The sequence below is a fragment of the Ascaphus truei genome, unplaced genomic scaffold (assembly GCF_040206685.1).
Source record: "Ascaphus truei isolate aAscTru1 unplaced genomic scaffold, aAscTru1.hap1 HAP1_SCAFFOLD_354, whole genome shotgun sequence".
Lineage (NCBI taxonomy): Eukaryota > Metazoa > Chordata > Amphibia > Anura > Ascaphidae > Ascaphus > Ascaphus truei.
This window is the reverse complement of record NW_027456552.1, coordinates 105553-121476: the sequence shown is the minus strand read 5'-3', so window position 1 is coordinate 121476 and position 15924 is coordinate 105553. Positions and strand designations below refer to the sequence as shown.

Sequence of the window (15924 nt, the reverse complement as noted above, 5' to 3'; positions counted from 1 at the left end):
GAGCCCCACGCCTCCACCCCTGCCATCAGGGCGCGGAGTGTGGGAGAAGGAAAGGCCACAATAGGAGAGGGCAGCTTCCAGAGCAGAGTCAGACCGAGTGAGCCAGGTCTCAGTTATAGCAAATAGGAGCAGAGAGTGAGAGAGAAAGAAGTCATGCACAGAGAGGAACTTGTTAGAGAGGGAGCAAGCATTCCAAAGGGCACAGGAGAGAGGAGGGAGGGTAGCAGGGGATGGGTATGAGGTTGGAGGGGTTGACACCAGAAGGAGTAGAGGTTGCAGTTTGCAGGCGAGGACGAGCGCATGTAGGAATAAGACAAAGACCAGGATTGGGAGAGATATCCCCAGAAGCAAGAAGGAGAAGCATGGATAGAAAGAGTATGTGTGAGGATGATTTGTAGGGGTGTTTTTTAGTGCAGGCGATATAGCTGTGTGGTGACAGAGGGCGCAGGTAAGAAAAGAGTTCATGTGAACAGAGAAGTGGTGAAGGAAGGAGAGATTGGGATATATGAATAGAGTTAGAGATGTAGCCCTGTTTCCTAGTGAACACAGACCGCTACCGTATGCTGTATGACCTGTAGACTCACAGGGCCTAAGCCTCTGCCACGGAGAGCCTGGGACACGCGCAATACTAGCTAATACTTGATACATGGTGCAGCGCCTCCACCTGCGACAGCTCCCGCCAGAGGGGGAGTGGTTCTTCGAAGGACACTTATATACATCACCACACACACAGCAATATAACCAAACAAATTACTTTACTAGCATGAACGGGGGTTGCGTGGTTGTCTCGCATCAACAGGTGTCCCTCTCTAGAGGAGACACTATCTAAGGCATCTCGCAGGACGCTCACTTCCCTCCTTCACCGGGTGATCCCACCCCGTGTCCAGTTCCCCCAGTCCAATATATTCCCGGCCCCACCCTCCAGTGAGATACTAGGCCTATATGTGTGACTGCGTATCCACTGTGTCCTGAATAAGTGATGCTATAGTTGGTGCACTTGTGGTTTACCTGCTGGGCACTCCAGTACCCAGTCCTGCAACGATCTTCACAAAGGATCAGTGGGGCCGAGGTGACGTCGGCCATAGGCGTCCAGGGCGATCCCACCCAGACATGCGGCAGCTCGGCAGCAGGGTCTGAGCCCAGACCTCCTGCTGGATAGGCAATGTCTCTGTTAGCGATCACGTAACACAGTAAGGGAACCGGAACCTATCTAGGGCCAGTCCCTACCTCTGTTCCACTCTACTGGGGCTCAGGGCCTAACTGGGCCTGGGGTATAAGGCCTAGGTAGAGGCTGAATGCCTCCCCTACACCAGAGCTCCGTCTCCTTCCCCCTCCTGCTAGCTCTGACCAACGTGCACGCCCTTCGACCCAGTTAACTCCCCTTTCTACCGCCTGATTGGTTCTCGCGCCTCACGGGGTTCCACGGGGCTGCTGGGACCTGTATTTCCCTGGGCTCCCTCCCTATCAGAGCTCTCCTCCTTTGCGGGCTTTTGCCACTATGCCAGCGCATGCGCAACCTCCTGCCCTGCCGGTCCTGCGCCTGCGCCAACCTTCAACATGGCGGCGCCCTCTACGCGGAACCTCCGATATTGGAGCGTTCCCTGCACTGCGGCAATCTCTCACCCCACAACAACGACAACAGTGGCCGAGGGGAGCCTGGCTACATCGACATAATGAGGCTGGTAAAAAGAAGTGCATTATTTGAGAAGAAGTGAAGTCACAGCAAATATAAATGGTATAGGCGGCAGCACAGCAGTAATGATGCAGTCTGGTATAGATGATATCCTCCTTTCCAGCGTAGTTCAAATGTAGGAATCAAGGCCAGATGGGGGTGTCCACTAGCAGGTGGAGGCACGGTGCGGCGCTGCTAAAGATATGTGGGGTATGAACCCAGTGTCAAAAGACTTCCAAGTGTATTAATTCATCAGAGCGTAACAAGGTAACGTTTCTGGAGAAAAAGTCTCTTCCTCAGACCAAACACCTCATAAGTGACAAGCAACAAACATCTATATAAACCGCCATAAGGTAAAATATTTACCTACCCCCTCTACGCGGAACCTCTGATATCGGAGCGTTCCCTGCACTGCGGCAATCTCCCACCCCAGAACAAAAACAACAGTGGCCGAGGGGAGCTGACTACATCCTCCCCCCCTGTGGAATCCAACGACCCCGCTTGGATGATACCTTCTAACTGGTACAACGTTTATATAATGAAAAATGCATAACATACGACATTCTCTCCTTCTAAATAAGATTGTACATTTCGCTAAACATCACGATCACCGATTTTACTCGATTGCGAGCCCACTGCTGAGCCTCATAGTGGGGTGCCCCAAACTGATCATATGTCATCCTCATTGGAGGTTGCCCATTCCTTTGGCTTCGCCTTAACTGTTGCTCAGTCACTCCCTCGGGAGAATGACTATCTTGGTCTTGAGGCTCAAGTTCTTCCTTTGCGGGTATTACAGTCTCTATATGAGCATTACTCGGTACAAAGCATGAACTCCGCGGGTCCAATGACGAATTTTCCGGAGACACCCCAGGGGGCGTGTGCTCCCCGAGCCCTTTACCCGTAGCTCCATCGGGAGGTGCTCTCTGTTGAGGGCCCCTTTGAGAGGTTCCCTCTTGTGGATCTTCCTGTAGGACTGTGCTACCGGTCTCCGGATCGTTCCCTCCCAGTGTCATCTCACCATCCAATGAGGATGCAGGCCATTCCAAATCTCCCTCTTCGACTTGTGGAATAGGGAGCAAATGATTTCGGTGCCTTGTCTTCACCCGACCCTCCGAGTCCTTAATACGATAAACCGGAACACCGAGCATCTGTGATGCTACCTCGTACACTCCCTCTCTCCATCGGTCAGCCAATTTATGTTTCCCCGGTACTCCCAGATTACGGAGAAGCATGGCGTCTCCCGGCTAATGTCTCTATGTTTGACTTTATGATCATAACGCCGTTTGTTTCCTGCGTTCAGCTTCTCTGTAGATTTCTTGGCCTGCAGGTAGGCCCGTGGCAGATTCTCTTGAAGTCTCTGTACATATCGGAAATGGGTGGTATTATGCACCCCATCAGTGGAGACTCTCAAACGTATGTCCACCGGCAGTCGGGCTTCTCGACCAAACATCAGAAAGTATGGAGAAAACCCAGTGGAATCGTGTCGAGTGCAATTGTAAGCGTGCACTAATGTTTCCACATGGCGGCTCCACTCAGCTTTTTCTACTCCTGTTAACGTGCCCAGCATGTCCAGCAACATGTGGTTGAATCGTTCGGGCAGTGCATCCCCTTCTGGGTGATATGGGGTAGTTCGGGATTTAGCGATGTGTAAGATTTTTAACAGTTCTCTTATCAATTTGCTTTCAAAGTCTCGACCTTGATCGGAATGTAGTCGTTGGGGAAGTCCCTAATGCATGAAGTACTTTTCCCAGAGCACCTTGGCAACCGTGATGGCGTTTTGGTCTTTCGTCGGGAAGGCCTGGGAGTATCTAGTGTAGTGATCAGTGATGACCAGCACATTGCCGATGCCTCTGCTATCTGGTTCGATACATAGGAAGTCCATGCATACTAAGTCCATGGGCCCGGTGCTTTTTAAGTGGCCCATTGTGGCGGCCCTGGTGGGCAATGTCTTCCGCTGGATACACCGCACACACCGTCGACAGTGATGCTCTACTGCTCCTCTCATTTTTGGCCACAAGAACCGATCCCTCACCGATCCAAAGGTCTTGTCGCCCCCAGATGACCATGCTCATCGTGTAGTGACCTCAGCACAAAGTACTGTAATCTTTTAGGTAGTACTAGTTGCCTCCTATTCGGGTGGTTATGGTACTCTACAACTCGGTAATGCAAATTGTCCCGTATTTCGAATTTATCGGCTTCTCGCATCAGTATACCTCCCACGTCGCCAGGAGAATGTCTGAGGAGGGCAGGGCAGTTTTGCCGGATAGCATAGCGAATGGCTCCCGCTACCGGATCTCGTTCTTGGTAGCGCACCATATCTTTCCAGGCTATGATCTTGTCTGGAGTAACGTGCAAACCACTAGGGTCCCGATAGGCTTCTGGGATAGCGTTGGATGAGCATCCTAGAGAGTCGGCCACCCTTAATTCAGAGAACGCCACTTGATCATTGACTATGGCAGCAGTACAACACAGAGCCCTTATCCCGGTCCCTGGGATTTCTTCCCATTGGTCGTCATGTGGGGTTGCGGCTAGCCCCGGTCGTCTAGACAGTGCGTCAGCCCCAATGTTCAAGGGACCTGGTTTATATTTCAGGGTGAAGTTGTAGTTGAAGAGGGCGGCCAGCCAGCGGTGTCCGGCCGCGTCGAGTTTGGCTGAGGTCATGATATAGGTGAGCGGATTGTTGTCAGTACGCACCTCGAACGACACCCCGTAAAGTTAATCATGAAGTTTGTCCACAATGGCCCACTTAAGGGCCAAGAACTCGAGCTTGTGCACAGGGTAGTTCTGTTCACTGATTGTAAGGCTGTGGCTGATATAGGCCACGGGTCACAGCCCTTCTGGATACTTTTGATGTAACACCACCCCTAATCCGCCTAGGCTAGCATCCACATGTAGTATATACGGTTGTTCGGGGTCTGCATAGGCCAATACGGGGGTCGCGGTCAAACTCTGTTTCAGGTCCACAAAGGCTTGCTCGCACTCTGTCATCCATTTGTCCCCGAAGGGCTGTCGTGCAGGCGTGGCCTTCCGGCCGGTGTCTTCCGGATATATTTTGAGAAGACCGTTAAGGGCTTTGGCCCGTCGGGAATATCCCTCCACAAACCTGCGATAGTATCCGCAGAATCCCAGGAATGACCGCAACTCCACCACATTGTCAGGTCGGGGCCAATTTATGACGGCTTCTATTTTGGCGGGATCAGTGGCAATGCCCTCGGCGGACACTATGTGCCCCATGTAAGTTACCAATGTCCTACAGAAGCGGCATTTATCCAGGGAGAGCTTGAGTCCTTCTTGAGCTACTCGGTCCAGCACGTTCAGGAGCCTGGCCTCGTGTTCCTCCAGGGTTTGCCCGAAGACTATGATGTCGTCCAAATACACTAGGCACTCTCAGGGATTCAAGTAACCTAAAGTCTTCTCCATTAACCGCTGGAAGGTGGCGGGGGCACCACACAAACTTTGGGGCATGCGGGTGAATTGGTAGAACCCCAGTGGACAAATGAACGTCGTTTTCTCTTGGTCCTCAGGGCTCATGGGTACCTGGTAGTAGCCAGACCGGAGGTCCAGTACACTGCACCATTTGCTTCCATGGAGGGCGTTCAGGATTTCCTCTATGCAGGGAAGATTATACTGGTCCGGCACCGTCCGATTGTTCAGTGTCCGGTAATCTACACACAGCCTCACGGTCCCATTCTTCTTTCTCACTACTACTATGGGTGAAGCGTAAGGGCTTCGGGACTCCGTGATGATTCCGGCTTCTTCCATCTCTTGAAGGACGGTCCGTACATCATCTACGTCTCTAGGAGCGAGCCGGCGGGAACGTTCCGTTAAGGGCTTTGTATCACTCATCCGAATAGTGTGTTGGGCACTGCGACTGCACCCCACATCCATCTCTCCGGTAGAGAATACTTCTCGTCTCTCTTCCAGCTGAACTCGCAGCCTCTCCTTCCATGCTTCTTACAATCCGGACGAGCCGAAGTCGAAGTCTAATTTCACGCCGGGACGTTCCACTCGTGTTGCATTTACTTGCACTGCCTCATCTACCGAGCTGACGGGATAAATTCTCCCTATTCTCTGTCCCGCGTCGATGGCCATGGGGAATGGAGAAAGATTCTGGACCATCACATAAATCCGACGGGGAATGGCGGTCGGCCAATCCCGGAATTCAGGTACCAGCCGGTATCCTCGGCTGACGTCTTCTTCTGGCGTGCTTTCTATGGAAAAGAGATGCTCCTCGTTTACCAGTTCAGCGTATGCGCACCAGGCGGGCACCCTCTGTGTCTCCCCTGGTAAGAGTCTGGTCAGCCCCGCTCGGCCACAGACAAACAGTCCATAGTCCTCCGAGGGTTAAAAGGGAAATCCGGATTCGCCTGGACAAGCTGCAGTTGTAGGCTGGACATGGGCAACTCATTGGTTTCTTGTAGGTAGGCCCGGAAGACGGCTTGTACAATGTCCGCATTCGTGCCTAGAATGATCGGGTACTTAGGTGGGTCTTTGGGTTCTGGGCACACCAGAGCGTCCACATTCATGGGGTGAGACTTTCCAGTATTGAGCTGTTGTATTTCCAGGCCCACGGTTACTATGCCGTTGATGGGGTAGTCTTCATTGCTTAGCCCTCTTACTTTGATATGCTCTGCCGACTTCAGGGGCCGCTTCTGGAGGTGTCGATCATAAAATCCTCGATATATGATGGTCACTTGAGATCCTGTGTCCAGTAGAGCTTAGGAGTAGATACCATCTATTAGCACCCGTATCAGAGCTACCGGTCCCACGCGGTTACTCTCGTCTTCGGGCCCTTCGCCACTTTGGTTGGGGACGGGGTTTTCTCCGCTGGCCACGTAAACACCGCATATCATGGCATTTGGCGATTATACGGAGGCGAGGTTCGTCCGGCGTACTTCGGCCGCTCAGGGCTAGGTTTATCCGGGGGATCTTCCTTCTTCTCAGTACCCCCTTTGGGTTTGGGGCTGCTGGCTGCCTTAGCCTTCTCTGGGGAGTGAAGCATGAGATGCGTCTCGTGCTCTTTGACTTGCTGTAACAGTTTGATAAACGAGGGGGGAGGCCCTCGAGTGAGGTTATCGCGGATCATGTTCGCGATAGGATGACTAGGACTGGATCCCCGTAGATATTGTTTGCGGAGGTATTCATCCATCTGTGAGGCTGTTACGTACTTATGGTGTAGCAGGGGACCTAATGAAATTTGCACGCCGTGGATATAGGCAGATAAGTCTTCTCCATCTTTTTGGTAGATGGTATAGTATTTGGCCCACAAGGCCCCATCATCCTCGGTCGCGCTATAGGCCTCGACTAGGAATTCGATCATCATCCGAGAGATCGGGTCGGGATGCTGTTCTCGGTGAATGCTGATCAGGGTGGACGCCGGGGGTCTCAAGCACTCCATGAGGCGTTGACGTTTCACGACGTCCGTACATGACCATTCTTCCATCACCCCCCGAGTGTGCTCCTTCCAGGGGTCTATCCCATCTTCCCCCGTGGGTACAGGCAGAGTCCCAGAGAAGGCCTTCAATTTCCTGTAGTTCTGGGAATGCGTGGCCAGGGTGAGCGCTTCTACTAACGGAGGTAAACTGTGTGGGGTGGTTTTGCTGGACATTGGTAACTTACATGGGGCACATAGTGTCCGCCGAGGGGATTGCCACTGATCCCGCCAAAATAGAAGACGTCGTAAATTGGCCCCGACCTGACAATGTGGTGGAGTTGCGGTCATTCCTGGGATTCTGTGGATACTATCGCAGGTTTGTGGAGGGATATTCCCGACGGGCCAAAGCCCTTAACGGTCTTCTCAAAATATATCCGGAAGACACCGTCCGGAAGGCCACGCCTGCACGACAGCCCTTCGGGGACAAATGGACGACGGAGTGCGAGCAAGCCTTCGTGGACTTGAAACAGAGTTTGACCGCGGCCCCCGAAATTGGCCTATGCAGACCCCGAACAACCGTATATATTACATGTGGATGCTAGTCTAGATTAGGGGAGGTGTTACATCAAAAGTATCAAGAGGGGCTGCGACCCGTAGCTTATATCAGCTGCAGTCATACCATCAGTGAACAGAATTACCTTGTGCACAAGCTCGAGTTCTTGGCCCTCAGGTGGGCCATCGTAGACAAGCTTTGTGATTACCTGTACGGGGTGTCGTTCAATGTGCGGACCGACAACAATCCGCTCACCTATATCATGACCTAAGCCAAACTTGACGCGGCCGGACACCGCTGGCTGGCCGCCCTCTTCAACTACAATTTCACCCTGAAATATAAACCAGGTCCCTTGAACATTGGGGCTGACGACCTGTCTAGACGACCGGGGCTGGCCGCAACCCCCGATGACGATAAATGGGAAGAAATCCCGGGGCCTGGGATAAGGGCTCTGTGTTGTACTGCTGCCATAGTCAATGATCAAGTGGCGTTCTCTGAATTAAGGGTGGCCGACTCTCTAGGATGTTCATCCAACGCTATCCCGGAAGCCTATTGGGACCCTAGTGGTATGCACGTCACTCCCGACAAGATCATAGCCTGGAAAGATATGGTGCGCTACCAAGAACAAGATCCGGTAGCGGGAGCCATTCGCTATGCTATCCGGAAAAATCGCCCGGCCCTCCTCAGACTTTCTCCTGGCGACGTAGGAGGTATATTGATGCGAGAAGCTGACAAATTCTAAATACGGGACAATTTGCTATAACGAGTTGTAGAGTACCATAACCAACCGAATAGGAGGCAACTAGTACTACCTAAAAGATTACAGTACCTGGTACTGAGGGCCCTACACGATGAACATGGTCATCTGGGGGTCGACAAGACCTTTGGACTGGTGAGAGATCGGTTTTTCTGGCCAAAAATGAGAGAAGCATTAGAGCATCACTGTCGACAGTGCGGTGCATTCAGCGGAAAACATTGCCCACCAGTGCCGCCCCAATGGGCCACTTAAAAAGCACCGGGCCCATGGACTTAGTATGCATGGACTTCCTATGTATTGAACCCGATAGCCGAGGCATCGGCAATGTGCTGGTCATCACTGATCATTACACTAGATACGCCCAGGCCTTCCCGACGAAAGATCCAAAAGCCATTTCGGTGGCCAAGGTGCTCTGGGAACAGTACTTCATGCATTACGGGCTTCCCCAACGACTACATTCCGATCAAGGGCGAGACTTTGAAAGCAACTTAATAAGAGAACTACTAAAAATCTTACATATCGCTAAATCCCGAACTACCCCATATCACCCCGAAGGGGATGCACTGTCGGAACGATTCAACCGCACGTTACTGGACATGTTAGGCACGTTAACGGGAGTAGAAAAGACTGAATGGAGTCGTCATGTGGAACCACTAGTGCACGCTTACAATTGCACGCGACACGATTCCACGGGGTTCTCTCCGTACTTTCTAATGTTTGGCCGAGAAGCCCGACTGCCGGTGGATATACGGTTGAGAGTCTCCACGGATGGGGTGCATAATACTACTCATTTCCGATATGTACAGAGGCTGCAAGAGTATCTGCAACGGGCCTACCTGCAGGCCGAGAAATCTACCGAAAAGCTGAACGCTGGGAATAAACGGCGGTATGATCATAAAGTTAAACACAGAGACATTAAACCGGGCGACGCCGTGCTCCTCCGTAATCTGGGAGTACCGGGGAAACATAAATTGGCTGACCGATGGAGGGAGGGAGTGTACGAGGTAGCCTCACAGATGCCTGGTCTTCCAGTTTATCGTATTAAGGACTCGGAGGGTCGGGTGAAGACATGGCACCGAAATCATTTGCTCCCTATTCCCCGAGTGGAGGATGGGGATTTGGAGTGGCCTGCATCATCATTGGATGGGGAGATGACATTGGAGGAAGACGAGCCGGGGACAGGGAGATCAGTCTTTCAGGAAGACCCACAAGAGGGAACCTCTAAAAGGGGTCCTCAACAGAGAGCACCTCCCAGGGGAGCTACGGGTAAAGGGCTCGGGGAGCACACGCCCCATGGGGTGGCTCCGGAAAGTTCGTCACTGGACCCGCTGAGTCCATGCTTTGTACCAAGTCATGATAATCTAGAGACTGTAACCCACTCAAGGGAAGAACTTGAGCCTCAAGACCAAGATAGTCATTCTCCCGAGGGCGTGACCGAGCAACAGTTAAGGCGAAGTCAAAGGAATGGGAAACCTCCAATGAGGATGTCATATGATCAGTTTGGGGCACCCAACTATGAGGCTCAGCAGTGGGCTCGCAATTGAGTAAAATCAGTGATTGTGATGTTTAGCGAAATGTACAATCTGATTTAGAATCGGGAGATTGTCGTATGTTATGCATTTTTCATTATATAAACGTTGTACCAGTTTAAAGATATCGTCCAAGCGGGGACGTTGGAATCCACAGGGGGAGGATATAGCCGGTACCCCCTTTTACCACCATTTGTTGTTGTGGGTTGGGAGAATGCTGCACTTAGGGAACGCTCCGATATCGGAGGTTCCGCGTAGAGGGCGCCGCCATGCTAAGGTTGGCGCAGGTGCAGGACCGGCCTGGCAGGAGGTTGCACATACGCGGGCATAGTGGCAGAAGCCCGCGAAGGAAGAGAGCTCTGATAGGAGGGAGGCCAGGGAACTACGGGTCCCAGCAGCCCCGCGGACCCCCCGTGACACGCAAGGACCAATCAGGCGCTAGGAAGGGAGGAAAAGGGGTGGAGGGGCACGCACGTTGTTCAGAGCTGGCTGTAGGAGGAAGGAGAAGGAGCTCCGGTGTAGGGAGGCATTCCGCCCCTACCTAGGCCTCATACCCCTGGCCCAGTTAGGCCCTGAGCCCCAGTAGTGTGAAGCTGAGCTAGGGACTGGCCATAGATAAGTATCGGATTCCCTTACTGTTGCGTGATCGCTACCGGGACAGTTCTAACTCGGCGGGAGGTCTGGGCTCAGACCCCGCTGCCAAGTTGCTGCGTGTCTGGGTGGGATCGCCCCGGACACCTACGGGTGACGTCATCTAGGCCCTCATCGATCCTTTGTGAAGACTGTTGCAGGACCGGGTACTGGAGTGCCCGGCAGGTAAACTTTAAGTGCACTAACTGTATCATCATTCATTCAGGACACGGTGGCTGCGCAGTCACATACATATACATTCACTGTCTCACTTGAGGGTGGGGGAATTATTCTAAGAGGGAACTGGACACGGGGTGGGATCACCCGGTGAAGGAGGGGGGTGATCGTCCTGCGCGACGCAGAGTATAGTGTCTTCCTCAAAGAGGGACACCTGTTGCTGATAGAGTAAGAGAGAGGTTACGCCATTGTGTTCATGCCAGTAAAGTTAATTGGTTGCTACCAGGACATGGGAGAAGCTGCTAGAGGGGTTCAGTCGGGATATTATTCCTACCTCCTAACCAAGCAAGCTGTACATTCCTATACGTGTATCTTCAATGCTGCTGCAATATTACGATTTGCTATAAAGATGAAGTTGGAGAAAGAGATTCCAGTGCTAAAAGAGACACGGTTACAGAAGGAGTCCATGGAAAAAATGGCGATAGAATTACAGGAAGGACTCAAGGAACAGAGAGGTCTCTCACGGATGAATTAAATCTGCAGAAAAACCTAGATGTGAAAGAGCTTGAAAGATTGATAAATGACATTACAGTACTGAAGGGAGGGAAAGAGTCTGACATTTTTTTCCGGCCCACAGTTAAAATATTGGAGGCTGAAAAGATGACGTTGGAGAAAAAGGTTACAGAATTAAAACAGTGTGAGGCTCTGTCAAACAGTACAGTACAGGTGTCTCCAGTACAGGAAAAGGTATTGGCCTTGCCCCAGCATCTGTATCCCACAGAGACTAATGCCCATGAAGTCAAGGGTACAGTGAGAGATGGGGACACCACTCAACTGCAAAACGAGAGTGCAAAGTTTAAAATTGCCCGAGGAAGCACTAGCTAAACATTCAGCTACCCAGCAGGCAACAAACAAAGGGATGAGTGCAGAATCAAAAGCAGAAGAATCCTTATCTGATGAAGCTAAAAAGATAGGATATTCTATGGAAACGGATGTAGAATCCGCTTCTCCTGTGTTGAGTATATGGAGTGACCGGGAAGAGGAGGTGGTGCAATACTGTTCTCCAGGCCTAGCAAGCACGGTAACTGCCTTGGGACAAAAAACCATAGAGACGGGTTGTAGTAAAAAAGTGCTGGGGAAAAGAAGTCTCACCAAGGAGAACCAAGCCCATGGACCCGGCCGTAAGGTGGATCCAGATTGGAAGTCAAGAAAAAAGAAAAGGAGTCCAAAAGACTCCCTGTGAGGCCGAGCTGTTTCCCGAGAAGGGGAGTGAGTTCAAATGGCCGAGTGTGTGCGGGGCTGCACTCTGAGGGGGGAGGTATGTAAGGGAGTGAAGAGGTTAACTCCCTTCCTAGACTGCACAGGTGTCAGATTTCACACCTGAGCAGGGAGGTGTGGCCAATCAACTCCTGATGTAAAAGGGATAAAAGACAGGAAGCTGTCAGTGACACAGAGACTGCTTCCCTCCACAGAGAGAGAGGAAGTGAAAGTTCTCCCAGCCGGGGAGAGTCTGGCTGTTATGGACCCTAGGACTGAAAGAAGCAGGCCTGCGGGGTCCAACTGGGAACACACCCAGGATAAACACAAGGACTAACAGATAAGCAAAAACCCTTTATTTGTTCTGGGCAGACACTGTTACTTTGTTCCATATGCCAGTGCATGTTTTGGGCTGGGAACCAGGTTAGTTGGCCAGCGTCGTTAGCTAGGGACTTGCTGGTGTACTTAGTTTCCCTAACGAGAATAGGATTTTATTTCATTATTTTGTGTTTTGCCTTAAAGGGGCAGAAGCCCCAATGTTTTGGTTGCTGTTTGGTGGCAAATAAACCTTTATAGTTAAGTGGAACCCTCTGTCAGTGTGTCTACTGTATCTGCCCTCGCCTACAGGCCGCTCCCTCACACACTGTAACTGTGTGTCTCCGTCACACACTGTAACTGTGTGTTTCCGTCACACACTGTAACTGTGTGTCTCCGTCACACACTGTAACTGTGTGTCTCCGTCACACACTGTAACTGTGTGTCTCCGTCACACACTGTAACTGTGTGTCTCCGTCACACACTGTAACTGTGTCTCCGTCACACACTGTAACTGTGTGTCTCCGTCACACACTGTAACTGTGTGTGTCCGTCACACACTGTAACTGTGTGTCTCCGTCACACAAGGGCTCACACTTTTCAGTTTTACATGACAGAATATATTAGGAATATAACTTCCCGGTAGTACCCGGGTATTATATTACTCACCAGGCAGGTACACGGAGGCTTCGTGTATACTGTCCGTCCTTAAACACACGGTGTAATGACCCTGATCCGCAGTAACGAGGCTGGAGATCTGTAACGAGCCGTCTCGCAGCCCCCGAGCCCGGGGGAGGTACAGCGGGCCCGGTCTCTCTGAGGGTACAGCATTAAGGAGATAGAAGAGGATTTGGTTCTGAGCGTCTGTGCCGGACCCTTTATACCAGTCAAACCGGAGTATTCTCCCAGTGACCCCGGTGACCTTCAGGGTGACAGACTGTCCGACCGCCGGACTCTCAGGGATCAGCTGAATAACGAATCCACTGGTCACCTCCATCCACAGACTGAGGAGACCTGCAAGAGAGACAGGAGCGTGAGGAGCGCGGGCACCGCTCTAATACAGAGAGCGCAGGCACCTCTCTAATACAGGGAGCGCAGGCACCTCTCTAATACAGGGAGCGCAGGCACCTCTCTAATACAGGGAGTGCAGGCACCGCTGTAATACAGAGAGCGCAGGCACCGCTCTAATACAGGGAGCGCAGGCACCTCTCTAATACAGGGAGCGCAGGCATCTCTCTAATACAGGGAGCGCAGGCACCTCTCTAATACAGGGAGCGCAGGCATCGCTCTAATACAGAGAGCGCAGGCACCTCTCTAATACAGAGAGTGCAGGCATCGCTCTAATACAGGGAGCGCAGGCACCTCTCTAATACAGGGAGCGCAGGCACCTCTCTAATACAGGGAGCGCAGGCACCTCTCTAATACAGGGAGCGCAGGCATCGCTCTAATACAGGGAGCGCAGGCACCTCTCTAATACAGAGAGTGCAGGCATCGCTCTAATACAGGGAGCGCAGGCACCTCTCTAATACAGGGAGCGCAGGCACCTTTCTAATACAGGGAGCGCAGGTACCTCTCTAATACAGGGAGTGCAGGCACCGCTGTAATACAGAGAGCGCAGGCACCGCTCTAATACAGGGAGCGCAGGCACCTCTCTAATACAGGGAGCGCAGGCATCTCTCTAATACAGGGAGCGCAGGCACCTCTCTAATACAGGGAGCGCAGGCATCGCTCTAATACAGAGAGCGCAGGCACCTCTCTAATACAGAGAGTGCAGGCATCGCTCTAATACAGGGAGCGCAGGCACCTCTCTAATACAGGGAGCGCAGGCACCTTTCTAATACAGGGAGCGCAGGTACCTCTCTAATACAGAGAGCGCAGGCACCTCTCTAATACAGGGAGCGCAGGCACCTCTCTAACACAGGGAGCGCAGGCATCTCTCTAATACAGAGAGCGCAGGCACCTCTCTAATACAGAGTGCGCAGGCACCGCTCTAATACAGAGAGCGCAGGCATCTCTCTAATACAGGGAGCGCAGGCACCTCTCTAATACAGGGAACATTTTTCTAGCAGATTGTACCATTTCTCAAGAAAAATCTCATCTTGAAGATCTATAGATGGATTCTTCTTGAGTCTCAAACCTCTTGGAATTCTACCACTAAGAATGTATTGTTCTAAAAATGTGTAATCCCAAAATGTCTTCATAAACAACTTATCCAGTTTTTCAAATTCAGCCTCCAAAGTATTAGACTCCTCTACAATTGGGTCAGAGTCCAAATTTAACTGTAGGATACTATTAAAGTCCACAACCCTTGTGTGCCTTCTAGAAAAAACATTGGAACAGTTGCTATCAATTTCTATATCTTCCATATTAAACAAGTGGTTTATATCTCCATATTAAACAAGTGGTTTATATCTCCATATTAAACAAGTGGTGCTGTAAGGAAAACACACAAAAGCTATACAAAAATAACACTAGATGGCGCTCTAACACTCTATCAACCTTTTAAATAGTGAATGTGAACATCTAAAGTGATAAATACTCAAAATAATGTGCCATGCAAAAAGGTGGTAAATAAGACACTCAACCCCTTGGAGGACTGTTTCAGGGTCCAAAATAGAAGCATAAAGGAAAAACCAGGGGAGCGAAAATACCTAAGAGAAAATAAATAAAACTACCATAGTGCAGTTAACGTTTAACAAAACACAATAATGGCTGAACTCTCAATTAACATATGAGACACGCTACGAACATTAGTAAATGTCCGTCCATACAAATCCAAATAGAACAAAACACAAAGTTTCTGGATTTTCACGTTGAAATCCCTTATACCTTTGGGTCTAAATGTAGACTTTGAACTAAGTGCTTTCCTTTAGACTTTTGCTACTTGTTATATGGAGTCCTTGATTTGATGGGATATATAGGGGATTGTATATAAGGTACAAATGGTTAATGCAAAAGTTTGAATGAAAATATGGATAAGATGCATTTCCCTAATGGATTATGTAAATGTTTGCTGCAATTGAAATTGAATTTCTCACTAACTTTGTATTTTCTCTTATTTTTGAGATTCATCAATCGTCATCTTCCTTGTATTTCATTTATTTATGAGCTAGGGGATATACTTGGTGATTTGTGTATTTATGTTTAATATAGATTAGTAATATTTAATTTATGTATTACATCTATAATTTTAATATTTTTCTAGTAATAATGGTCCTTTCCTTATGTTGTAAAGGAGGATCAGGTGTTAAATTTGTATTTTAATTAACATGTACTGTATAAAGCTTTATTTTTAATGAAATGTATAAAATCTGTATCATGATGATTCTATGTTGGGGAGGGTCCATATACAGTAGCCGTTTGCCCTTTAATTTAGATGTCATTACACATTGACCTATAGGAGGAAAGGTCAATGGTAGTTAAGAGGGTATATATAGTATCCTCTTATGGGTTAAAGCTACTCCTGACGAAGCCGTCATTCTGAACGGCGAAACGCGTAGAGCGTAACCCTCAGTGTATCATCTAGAGGAAGAGAATCTGTTTTGGAGTTCCTGTGGCATCTACTTTGAGTGGTGGAGGAACCGGAAGTGACGTATCGGCTGCGAGCAGAGGTGCAGGACGGAGACCAGTGGACGCAGCGGTGGTGTGACGAGATCCCGA

General features: G+C 50.3%; 1 protein-coding gene across 4 annotated transcripts in view; it reads right to left on the bottom strand.

Annotated features, from left to right (window-relative positions):
* The window catches only part of LOC142483677 (pregnancy-specific glycoprotein 22-like), a 223071-nt gene that overhangs the window by 180844 nt on the left and 26303 nt on the right, over positions 1–15924 (bottom strand). For all 4 annotated transcript variants that reach the window (XM_075583692.1, XM_075583689.1, XM_075583690.1 and 1 more), the window contains exon 2: positions 12934–13278. In XM_075583692.1, coding sequence (XP_075439807.1) covers positions 12934–13278 — 345 coding nt within the window. The remainder of the gene's footprint in view (positions 1–12933; positions 13279–15924) is intronic.